Genomic DNA, 13,511 nt, shown 5'->3' with positions numbered 1-13,511 from the left:
CTGAGAAGTAAACCAGGAATCAGTTAATTTTCAGAAGTCCATTTTAGAATGATGGTTACACATCTTCACCAACCTCTCATCCATCTAAAACCTACTCTTTTCTGTACAAAAAACATATTAAAGCCTTGCTCGTTATCTGCTTTTCTAATGTCAATCCCTTTTATTATGTGCACATTCACTATGTTGCCATGGGCACAAAAGAATGATACTAGAAGCTTGAATCGTCACTGAAACATTCCTGCGTACGTTTTCCAGCCATCAAATCCACACATGTGATTAGATGTACAGTTGTTGTTTCTCCCCACGGCAAGCGGGTAATGAGTTGATCTTTGTCATTCTTTCATTCACTGACATTTATTCACGTTACCATGTTACCATGCTACCATGTTAGTCTTGATATCTTGTGAACTGACTGATATCTTACAGACTGAGGCCAATGGCCTAATTTCCACTTGGAGTGGCAGGCTGACTTTTTGTTCAGTTTGATTCATTCCCTAAAAGACTCTCCTCTTACTGCCCAGGTGCCAAAATCCAGTTGGGAGAAGAGCTCTGAGTTGATGAGAATGTTAAAATACTCATCTTAAGTTAGATTCGCTCATAGCATGTAAGCTTTACAAGCATTAGCGAGTGATTTTCAGACTTCTTTTGCCCCTGCTTTTTTGGACTTTTTTGAACAAGTCCTTTCTTCTTGGTGGTGATTGTTTGGGCCACATGCAGCGTGTGAAGATGCCTGCAGACAGGTCAGGTCTGAAAAAATGTCCCTCAACTCACATTTTGGGTAAAATAAATAAATAAATTCAATAGATAATTATTAAAAAAAAGACTAAAATAATCAGAGATAATGCCGTAAAAGACATTGCTCTTAAATATATAAATTAAACATTGGTTTCAAGGGTTCATTCTTGACATTTGAAATGGTAGTTTGCCTTTTTTGTCCAACTGTTTTGTTTTGTTATAATGTATACTGTATATATAAAAATCAATCAAGACAATTATAGGCTGTGGAAATATTTTGGAATACTAAAAGTATTATGTAATCATCATTTATTCTGGTGAAGAATGATCATAATGGCCCACCACTTGTGAAACCAAACCTACGGCCTTGTTTGAGGCTAAGTGGTAATGGCAATTCACTTGATCCTCACCAGCTCCACAAAATAGCATTAACACTGATTTGCAAATATACACCTACTTTTCACCTCCATGTTGTGGATACAGTCTTTGTGTGTGGCCTCTTCACTGTCACTTTCAACTATGTCCATATGTATAAACAGTTATGTATTTTGGCTAGCATTATTCTCAGTAGTTAAAATCCCCTAACTTGCAAATTGATCCCACAGCGTTATTTCGTGGTTTGACCTTCAAATGGTAGGTCAAACAGAAGGTAATTTATTGCGCAAACACCCTCTGAATTAACCCAACCATTAAAGTCAAGAACTCTGGCTGCTCCTGTGAACATTAATTGTAACATAGAGAGACATTTTTGTTTTACTATTGGGATTAATGTAATTACACAATATAAAGCAAGTATAGGGAATTGGTATCTAGTTAATTTAATACTCCATATTTGCAGTTAGTAAGCAACAGTAGAAGTGTTGGTCATGCCTGTACTTTGGCCAAGGCATGTGTAGCATGTTTTATGCGTGGAGGATAATGTGGCTCCTCTCTAAGGGACAATAGGGTTATTCCAGAGTCTCTTTGATTTATTCACCAATTTAATTCTCCCTATGAGAAAAGCAACGCTATTGGACATATTGTTCCCATTGAAATTCTCATGCTTGCAGCATCACTCATCCCAGCTTGACACTGGAAAAACAGAGAGATGTTTTGAGAGTTTTGTGAGACAAGAGTGGAGTGGAGGGACAGTTCACACAACCTACAATGTGGATAAAGCAAGATAAATGGCCATACAATCTCAGACTGTGTCTGTTAACCTCTCTGAAAGGTATTCTCAATACATAGTTAACTAAACCAAGGATATGCAGAATATGAACTCCAACCTCTCTATGATATACAGTATGTACTGTAAGGGTTCTAAAAGTGTTTAGGTTTAAATGTTCATCTGTGGTTGTTGGTCCTAAGGAACATGTTTCGATTTTCATTCTAGAGTCTGTAGTTAGTGTATGTATCATATTTTTAATTGTATTGAAAAAAACATGACCTGAATATTATCTGAATCTTTATTTTTAAGCTTTACAGTTACATGAAGGCTTTTTACCTGCTTTCACAAGCTTTTTTAAAACTGCATTTTTGAGTAAAATATCTTAACAACTATTGAATGGATTGCCAGATATTTTGTACAGATATATATGATATTCCCCAGAGGATGAATCTTACCAGCTTTGGTTATCCCCAGACTTTTCATCTAACGGCACCATGAGGTTGACATCGTATTTTTAGTGAAATATCTCGACAACCAAATGGGATTGCCATGAAGTTTGGTACAGATGTCCATGTTCCCCAGAGGATAAAGTTGAATAGCTATGGGGATCCCCAGACTTTTCTTGTACTGCCACTAAAGGTCAAGATGTCCACATATTCCGTCAAATATCACAACATCTATGGATTGGCACAACATTTTATAAAGACACTCACGGTTCCCAGAGGATGTATCCTAATGACTTTGAAGATCCCTTGGCTTGTTCTCTAGCGCCAACCTGAGGTTAACATTTGTGCTTCAGAGTGAACTGTCTTGACAACTATTAAATGGAGTGCCATGAAATCAGGTACACACGTTCAAGTTCCCCTCAGGATGAATTGTAATAACTTAGGTGATCCCTTCCTTTTTCTACCTGGTACCGTCAACAGGTCAAAATGTGTTTGTTTTTTATCCAACTTTCATTTACAACGGAATACCTGCACAACTAACGGCATTCCCATCAGCCTCAGCTGAACTCTGTGCTAATGTGCAAATGTCTGGAACATTAGCTGACACGCTAAACTAATATAATAAACCATTACCTGCTAACCATCGACATGTTCACATTGTGATGTTAGCATTTAGCTCAAAGCATCCCCTCACAGAGCCACTAGCACGGCTTTAGCCTCTAGTCTTGTTAGTAATCCGTACTGTTTTTCTGCAGCACTGCTGTTGTGGATGGTTCACATTTCCACGCTTTTCTTATAACATTCCACACATTTCTCATAACATTTAAAGAAAAGCACTTTTCTCTCATGCCAGAGTGTTTCTCTTGTGATTCACAAGTCTAGTTAGTAGCTCATGAGAAAGAAATGAAGGCTTGTGGTACAGCACTCAGTAAATGTCAAGATGCCATAATCATGTGCCATTCCATGTGTCAAAGATGTATGGGGTGATAATTATATAAGAAGGTCACAAACACTGCAGTAAAAGCACATGATTATTTTAACATTCCTTGTTTCCTAAGAATAGCAATTACAGAAATTACAATAGTCTCACGCAGTAAAACAGTAGCTTCGCAACAGAATTAGACATCTTTTCCACACTTCTAACTAAAATGGAGATCAGATGTGGCCCCTCCCTTGGCCTGGATACTTCACAGTCTTACTGTGATTGCACCCTGGACACTTTTCCTGTACTTATGTCCTCATGACTCACCCGCCCGTCGCACTGCCCCTTGGCACCAGCGGTAATTTACAGTATATTCATCTAAGCCCACTTCAAAGTGGTGGTTGCTCCCTCTGACATCTGTGGCCACAGACAAGACACAGGGACACGCAAGGCTGCATGGTTACCAAACTCCAAACACTGCGCGACAGAGATCTGACAAACAGGAACAAATAACGTGTTTGGGTCTGCTCTATAGATTCACGAGATGACCAAGTGTTCTTTTACACGGATTTAAAAGAACAAAATAACTGTTTATTCTATCAATATATGAAGTCATCCACTGTGAGTTGTGATAAGATTTAAAGTGTTTAGGGCTCTACATTTCAGAAATAACATCTGTTGAACATTTGTCTGTTTGGAGTCCATTGCCCAGAAAACTATTTATTAGATTACAAAACATTTCTGGTCAAATTCAATTCCCTGTTAAACTATATGCACCTATAATGTGTGAATAGTTAGACTTAATTTGCATTATTCAACTTATGTGCTCATGGTCTCTGATGTTGTAAAATGTTTCATAAGATAAGATTAACAATGCTCTAAACAGACCATTAGTGGTGATTAAATAACAGTCAGCACACTCTTGTATGTCGCAGCAGCTGACTCACTGGGTTTATTGTAACTGCACCTACGTCTCAATAACAGGGTATGAGTCCTGCGTTGCTATTGTTGAACAGAAATGAAAAGTGTATCTTTGGAACAAAGCTTTAAGCTACCCTGAGGTGTACTAATGAAACTGATCCTACAGTGACTAATACTCCTTTTTGGTTTCAGTATCCTGCCGCCTTGATGAACCTGGGGGCGATCCTCCACCTCAACGGGAAGCTGCAACAAGCTGAAGCCAATTACCTCCGAGCACTTCAACTGAAACCGGATGACACCATCACCCAGTCCAACTTGCGTAAGCTGTGGAACATAATGGAGAAACAGGGCCTGAGGACCTTGAGCCCCTGAGCTCCCCCTGCCCGCCTACCTGCCATCTGTACGGCAGGCCTGGGGGAAAGGACGACCTACACGCTCCTTATTCGATCTTCTCATCCAGGAAAGATGGAAGAGACTCAGGGAGGATGTTTGCTCAGAGAGGCCATGACTGTGCCGCCCAGCCCTCCTAATAACTCCTGAGCTCTGCATACACCTCAGGCCAGCAGCTTTCCTCACAAGCATTGCTCACAGTTTGGCAGGCGCTACGTGGTATTTGGACTCTTTAGAACTTTCTTCTAAATTAGTGCTCTCACAGGAACCACGTGTTTATTTGTTTTTCTTATTTTTCTTTTATACCCAGAGCACTTGAACTTGAAGTAAAATCATAGGTGCATCCTTCAACATTTGTGATGAATTAGGTTTAATTTTTTTTAAATAAGCAATTGTAGTTCAAAGGGGTGAAAATGTGTCCTGGAGCAGTGTGAGATAAGATATAAAAGAGAGAAAATAATGTCAGCGCACTGCACTGAGGGCATTTTCCATCTCAATTTAATAAAGTTGTTGTTTTGATCTGATGGTCTATCTTGATAATGAATAAAAACAAAAATGAAGAATTGCATACCATCCAAAATCAACAAGTTAAGTTAACATCACTAAAAACTAAATGTTCATCTTCAATGGGTTACTTTTCATCATGAAGACATGATATTAGCACCATCACGGCAAACCATTTGTAGCAGATGTCTTGCGATTTGGTGAAAACTTGAAAAAGGGAATTTGGTTTGTTAGCCATTACAGCACAACATTAGCCTCTAAAAGCTCCACAAACTGCAGTCTTTGTCAAATACAGTACTGTATGTTTTGGCAGGAAAACTCAAAAGCAAAGGAAATGGGACTCCTTTCACATTGTAATGCCTTATAATAAAAGGTGTGAATTTTCCTCTAGCCGTGTACCGTAGCATACAGGTGGAACATTTTACTACTACTGCCTCTTGTTCTGCACTGGCAATTGATGCCAAGTCACCAGTAAGAACAACAGTACGAAGCTAAGAATGGAAATGACAAAGAGGCAGGTACCGTAGTTTTGGGTGCACGTCTCCCCACACGCCTGAAGCTCTTTCAAACTGAGTGTGTGGAGCTGAAACCGATGAAAGTGTTCTTCTAACCAAATAGAAAAGCTATGCCGATGCACACCTTCTCATCACAGAACAATGCACAGACATAGCATGTCTGACGAAAATGTTTTAACGCCTATGTTTTTGTTGGAATAAAACAAATGTCTTTGTGTTTGTTTAAATGAATCCTAATATATACCTACATTGTGTACAGTATACAGAACGTTTTGCAGCAAAAAAAAAGTGGAAGCTCAGATACTGGGCAAGTTTGGTTTGTTACATGAAGTATTTCTCATATTGTCAATCTCAGTCTTAAGGTCTCATGTTGTATATATTCTGTGTAATTAACATCTATTTGTTTGTTTGTTGTCAGCACTCAGTAAGTGAAACGGCACCTTGCGGAAAGTGAGAATATGTACAGTATTAGTGATCATTTTGTTTGTTATTGTCCACAAACCTCTTGAACTATCTGTGTCCTTAGTTTATACATTGTAAGTTATTGCTTTGTGTTACCTTAGCAACAGAACCAGCTGGCACTGTGTTTTTACATGTAAAATGAAGGAAGTCAGCGGATGTGATGTACACGTTTGTGGTCATTACTGGGGAAAATCTCCAAATGGGGTTGGATGGCTCATTATTGATAAATACAGAGTAACACCTACGATGGAGGATAAAATGTTTAATGTATATGTCACTCGTTACAGTCACAATGGTGTCAACACTGTTCTGTTTTTGACTGTGATGGTCACTAGTGATATGTTCAGTAAGATAATCACAGTTCACATTCATTCCTGCCCCCACACCTCACACATCCCCTAATCAAAGAGCTCGCTAAGTTCTCCTGCGTATATAAAATGTTGATGAACAAACACTGCTTGAGGGAAGATGTAAAAAAAAAAAAAAAAAAGAAAGTTTCACTCTGTGTCTCTGCTCAGGGATCTCAAGTGGTGGGTTATTGCAGAAACTTGTTCACAGAGCGTTTACTAAATTAAAGATTTATTTTTGAAAGTTGTCGTATTTGTATAAATTATGGAGATTTCTAGCCTTTTTCCTCCTTTTTGTAATATAAAGATGAACAATGTGCCAGAATAGACTTTTTTTCTTCCCAATGTTGCTTTTTTTTCCACAATAAATTTATGGTGTTCTGCTTTTATTTTTTGTTCCTGTGCAGCTGTTTTTTTAAGTAGATGTGGGGTTACATTTCAGATGAATTTATGGACTTCATATGGATTTTTAATATTTGTCGCCGTTAAAAACACACATTCCCTTCACTCTGTGTAGCAACGTCTACAGTCCTAAGTCAGATTTCCTTTATATTCACGTGGGATAGTAGACTTAATGGGGTGGTCTTGCATGCTGTGGAACAAGTTTTACGGGGCATTTAAAGTTCCCCCCTGCAAATTTGCTAAAATGTGTCATAAAATCAACTCAAATGGATCTCCTCCTCTTTGATCTTTGAACAACAATGAAGAAATGTAAATAATCCCATATGGAAAGGGTAGCACTGTGTCTACATATGGCTGGTGTGTTTCGATTACAACCGCCCCCACAATTCAGACCCCGCTGACAACCAAAAAGTCGTTGCCTGAGAGCGGAGCAGTCTGCCTTCTGATCTTTCTCACATGTGTACATGGAAGGTCTGCTCCCATGATCGGAGCTCACCATGGTGCCCGGCTCTCCTTATTGCACTGGAATGCACAGAGGCTGCCTGCGCTGTCTCGTCCAGTTTGAATCTTCATCTCATAACACAGGTGTGCCTCACTTATCTTGACAAATAATGAAATAGAGAAGCTTGCTGGTTTGTTGAGTTGTGGAGTCACGCAACAAACGCAATGTGCTTGAATTTCTTGCTGTAGGCTTCAGGAAACATTTGTGTTTCTTTCCATATGATGTTAAGCTGACTGTTGTATGATTTTGCACATGGTAGTTGCAGCAGTAGCAGGGGGTACGCTTTTAGTTTTTGCAAGTCATTTTACACACCCAGTCCTAAAGGATCTTCATAGTAAAGTCGGTCGGCCCACTCCCTTGGTCCACACTGAAACATCTCAGAACTTATTGGAAAAATAACCGCACAACTTTGTGCAGACATTTGTTACCTCCAGAGGATGCATCTTAAAGACTTTGGTGATGCCCTGACTTTTCCTCCAGGGCCACCATCATTTTGTCAGTTGTTATTTGTACTGCAAATAATAAATCAAGTTATGACACCATCGTTATAAGGAGCAGAAAGCCTGTAAATGAAAGAATCTGAAGAATCATAAATTGATGTGAAGCGACAGCATCATACTCAAAGGAGTATAGTGATATAGTGATTTAGTGATACTGATTCAGAAGTGATCTATTTCATTATGCAAGGGACATTTCTTTGAAATCAGACATGTCAGAAAAGTGTTGAGTTTGTAAAGTAAATTGAGACGCAACAAATACTTTCTGCCCCTGGAGAAATTCACATCTACCAATTGATATATCAAAATATTCACATTTCTCTCATGGCATTTAATAAACCTGTCCAGCACCTCTCGCATCAAGAAGAGTTCAAGCTGGGAGAAAGGATTTTGTCTTTTCATGTTCTGATCTGACAAATCTTCCCGCTGTTATCAAGCAAATATATTGTGGTATGTGCTGATGAACTATCAGCACTTTGATCTGAAGTGCCTGAGCCGGGCGCTCACAGCATCCAGCCAGCTTCTGTAGAGTGGGCGGCTGTGCGTGATGCTGAGAAGTCCTCCCCTCTGGACCCAATATCCACTGTTATTACTTGATAAAAGAAGCATTAAGATGAGATTCTGCTTCATATTATTGAAGTGTGGGAAGGAAATTGTCTTTCTTTGGTATTATGTTGCTATGCTATATATCTACTGTAGCCCAGTGTTACAGAGGATATGTCTTTTTTTATTATTACAGGTAATTTAGCAGACCCTCTTATCCAAAGTGATTTACAGTGAAACTAACTACAGGGACAGTCTCCATGGAGCAACTCAGGGTTAAGTACCTTGCTCAGGGGCACAATGGTGGCAGCCCTGGTGTTGAACTCACAACCTTCCGGTGTACTAATTGGAAGGCGTACCACTAGGCCATCACCACCACTTTTAAATACAAAGTGCTCATTAGAGCAAGGCAAAGTTTACAGGAGGGATTGTTCAGCATTTTCTTGTAATTTCTCAGTATAGTACAGTACAGTATAGTGGAGGTAAATACACTGTGATGGATTTTGTAAGTCACACATCATTTTGGTGTAAAAGAAATATGTTGATAAATGTGGGTCAGCCGCTCACACCACTTATAAATCATCACATTACATCACAAATAAGATGTAATGTGAAGTAATTTCTATGTGTGTAATCATTTTCTTGACAGATTTATTTGGAAGAAATTCCATGCTGGCCCCAAAACTCAGTGAGTAAGTCGGCTAATTAGGTTAGCGTGGCTAAGAATCATGGCAATGATGGTCTGTTGATTGGTGCACAACGTTGGTCCACACTGAAATATAATATAATAACTATTTTATGGATTCCCGTAACATATAGTACAGATATCTATTGTTCCAAGAGGAAGAATCATAATGATTTTGGTGATTACTTGACTTTCCCTCTACTGCCATGGTCTACTGCCATGGTCACATCAAAATTGTAATTTGTCCAATATGACCAAATATTCAGCCTCAGTTGTACTTTGGGGTTTAGTGCTAATAACCTAATGTTAGCATGCTAACATGCTCAACTTAGATGATGAAAATGGTAAACATTGTACCTGCTTAGCATTAGCATTGCTTTGTCATTGTGAGCATGTTAGCATGCTGAAGTAAGCATTTAGCTTGAAGCACCATTGTGCCTATATACTGTACAGAGGAGCGTGCATGGCTGTAGACTTTTAGTCTTTTGTCATTTAGTAATTTGTGAATGTGCCTCATTTCACATCGCCTGAGAGCACAGAGTGATCAACACAATCAAGATCACAGAATATGACCAATGATGGGACAGTGTGTTCCCTTAGGTGCAGTTCAACGTTTCGGTTAAATGAAAAGTTATATTGATTTCCTCACTCCGTTTGCCACAACAAATCATACTGCAGTAATATGTGGCAAAACATGAAATCAAAATTCTCCTCACATACTTTGGGAAATTTTGTTTTATTCGTATATGCATATATTATGCATATATGCATTTAGGAGTTATAATAAAAGCTTAACACAGTCCAAACACCTTTCCATGAATGCTGGCCACATTAAGTTTAGTCCAGTAAAATGACATTAATCAAAATGACACTGTCAAATTGTTTGCTATCAGGACTACTTAACCCTGTAGATATGCAGTGTAATAACGACTGGAATGAGTTTTTGATATTATCATTGAAATTAGTGTGTGTGTGTGTGTGTGTGTGTGTGTGTGTGTGTGTGTGTGTGTGTGTGTGTGTGTGTGTGTGTGTGTGTGTGTGTGTGCATGCGTGTGTGTGTGTGTGTTAAGAGAGAGAGAGAGAGCTCTGGCACACCACAGGAAATGAACACATTGGTTACCTGTCATCTATGCCATAAATCTTCTCTTCAACACCACAGCACTCTATATTTGGTTTTAGCCTGCACACCAGCCTCCTGACAAGAGCACATAGAGTAATATGTGTTTGGTCTTGAAAAGTTTGAAAGTGAAGTTGCTGATGCATGTGATTCCCAGAACTCAAATTCAGAGTTTCAGCCAATGCTCACCCAAATGTCAGTAAAGACATGTAGGAATCCTCCAAAACCCATTATGGGCTCTGACAAAATATTTGGTTCTATTTCCCTGTTTGGACTTTATTCCCACATCCAGCTACCACAGTCATGTGTGTGTAATCTTGTATGGGCGGTCATGTGTGCTTGTGCAGGTGTACAATGTTAGCAGGAAAAAGGAGCCAGAGACACAACCCAGATCCCCATCTTCCCAAAATGGTCACCCCTGAGGATTTACAGAGCACTATTAACAGCCAAACCCTTGAGACCTTCTGAACACACCGTTTTGTGTGTTTATTTGGCAGCTGGGACCGACAAATATCAGGAAATGGCTCCATTTCTTTTCCTTACGTCTACACTGACAGAATGTACTTTGTCTTCCTTCTGCCCTCACTGATGTAGAGAAGCCGTACTTCTCCTCAGCTGCACCACTGTGATGTATTTGTACAATTACGTATATGCACGGGTGTGCCATATGTGGGTGTGGTAGCCAGAGCGAACGCAGGTGCGGCCTGTGCGTATCTCAGCGTCAGGATTGATTAGTTCCAGAGACAAGATGTGAAGATCAAGCAGCATACTGTCAAAACAACAGGCTCGTCTCCAGACAGCTGGATTTCCATTTAGACCATCACATGGACTGCATGGGGGGAAGGAGTCTATAGGACACTATTTATAGGTGAGTTGTGTGCAATCAAGTGTGGGCTCAGGGCTCTTTTAAGTAGAAGATCAACGTTGTGCAATAGAATGATAGAGAAGAATTATTCATTTGACCTACAGAGAAGTGATTCCAGGTGATTTAACATGCGCTGACAGCCATAACGGAGGTCCTCAAATGTATGAGCAACAACGCGGGTGAACAGATTGCATATCTAAATGTACAACTGGGTTTCATCAAAAGACTTTAACATACATTCTGTCTGAGCACACAATAAGGGCTCACTAGATGATTCACAGCACAGGAAATGAGAATAAATATTTTTGCTACACAAAATGATATAGATGTTTTGGACTGTTGGACTCGACTTTCAATTTCCAATTAATCAGACCTCTAGAAAGTTGATTTATTAGTTGAGATTTATTTTGATTTTAACATTCTAATTGCTTTATTCTGATATAATGGTAGATACTATCCATGATATTAGCTTTTTAGCTATAGTCAGCGTAATCACCAGTTTAAATGTTTAGGTTTGTGAGCAACGCGTCTACTCAATAAGATAGATTCAGTTATGAAGAGGGTTAAAAAAAAAAAAGCCTTGGTTACTGTGCTAAGCAGTCACTTTCATTTAATAACTTTATTAAATTTGCTCTGGAAGCACACTCTAAATCACACATCACAGTTTGCTGTCAGCTAGTCTTAACCATCACATTTCATTGCAGTGATTTTGGGGCTATTTATGGTCTTCACACTCACATCCAATCTGCATGCAGATGTGTACTTACTGTAGCTGCTGCCAGAGGCTCCTCACTGCAGCCTCCACCTGCTTTAGCTCTGCTATGCTTTGTATGCACCTTGTTTTACTTCTACTTAATACCCGCTGGTGGATTATTTGCTTGTTATTTATCATGTGTTGTGTTTTCACATTGTTCTGCCGTGTTGCAGCAGCAGGGAGTCTTCCCATGAGGCGAAGTCTACCGCCAAGCCCGACTGTATTGTCATCTCTATTTGCCATGTGACGTAAGTGTTTCTGACAGAACTGAATCAACTCACACCCACGTCACAACAATCTTTTCAGTCATCGGTCTTGTTGTCAGGCTGCTCTCTCAACACGAAATGAGATAAATACAAAGCCTGAAATGGTAATGTGATCCAAACAGAAGGGGTGAGGGAAATATGTCAGCACAATGGGATTACATGAAGACATGGCTGGAAAAAGACAATTATTTGGCCTGGAAATACTACAGTGTAAACTAATGGTCCAGACATATTGTATAATTCAGACTGTGATAGAGGAACATCAGTGTCACATCAGTGTCCACAAATCTCATCTGGTTTGCAATTTTATAAAATTATGAGCCTTTTTTTTTTTTGGATACAACACATTTCTATCCGAACCTCCATTATGGCACCAGTTGCCAGGAGATTAATGACGCAGCTGCAGAGCCTCTACATCTGGGCAGGTTTCCCATCTGTCCGGTGCTATGGCCATGTTGATGGAGTACAGACACCCCCACTACTCTAAAACACCGACTGCACTGCTCTGCATAGAGGACGAATAATTGAAATCAGTAAAGAGCATAGACCGTATAAAAACATGGACGTAGTCTCAGTGACATCACCCATAGGTTTCTGAAGACCCACCAGTCACTCTGTAATTATGCATAACTTTAAGCTTTAATATAATTTAAACAGGTGAGTTATATAAAAGTACAGTTGTCATGAAGCCTTAGAGACCAAAACCGTTTTTGTAAAAGACTGTAAAAAAGTTTATTTCTGCTGTAAAGTTGAGTATTTTAACATGGGGATCTATGGACATCTGACATACTTCTGCAACAAGCCTCAAGTGGCCGTTCACTGAACTGCAGTAGCACTTCAGCGTTGGCTTTAGTTTTTAGACCCGGAGGTTGGCACTTGCAGAAAATGTTTCTTTATCACATCCTATCTGCATCATATGTTGCATTCAACCTTGTGTCTAGTCTTGTGATGGACTTGAGAGTACATTGACTAATTAAAGGTGGTAGAGCAACACAATCCTACAGCAGAAGCAGAAAATTACAGCATAAGAAAATAAGAATGCGTTTTGGGAAATTCTCTGAAACTAGAGAGGGTATTATTGGAGTTTGACTTCATTAGAACATGTTAATGAGTTAATGATTTCTCTTAAAATCCCTTTACACACAGTAGCTGTTGAAGTCTACCTTATTGTTACAGGAGCAGAAAATGGTTTGTCTCGATACACCGAACAGCAAATTAAATAGAAAACACAAAGTGTATTTGTAATTACTATTTACAATGAGATTACAATTGACAGTTTATCTCCAGGAGCCTCTGTAATTTCTTAAACACAGCTGAGTTTGACATTTTTATGACATTGTTTTTCTGGTTGCATATTTTACCTCAGGCAAAAGACAAGTCTGTAATATCCATATACAGTGTCCTCTACAGACTCACATGACCTGAGTAGGTGATTTTATATGTTGCAACTTTTGACTCGATTTCTACTCAACAATCCATCAATAAATTGTG

General features: G+C 39.3%; 1 protein-coding gene across 1 annotated transcript in view; it reads left to right on the top strand.

The window, feature by feature from the left end:
* tmtc2b (transmembrane O-mannosyltransferase targeting cadherins 2b) overlaps positions 1-6,593 on the top strand; it is a 94,595-nt gene extending 88,002 nt beyond the window's left edge. Inside the window, 1 exon segment of the mRNA XM_029434285.1 lies at positions 4,364-6,593. Coding sequence (XP_029290145.1) covers positions 4,364-4,543 — 180 coding nt within the window. The 3' untranslated portion in view covers positions 4,544-6,593.
* The last annotated feature ends 6,918 nt before the right edge of the window (positions 6,594-13,511 follow it).

This window comes from Cottoperca gobio, chromosome 6 (assembly GCF_900634415.1).
Source record: "Cottoperca gobio chromosome 6, fCotGob3.1, whole genome shotgun sequence".
NCBI classification, from domain to species: domain Eukaryota; kingdom Metazoa; phylum Chordata; class Actinopteri; order Perciformes; family Bovichtidae; genus Cottoperca; species Cottoperca gobio.
Note: the sequence above shows the minus strand (reverse complement) of the source record. Positions and strands in the feature narration are given on the sequence as shown.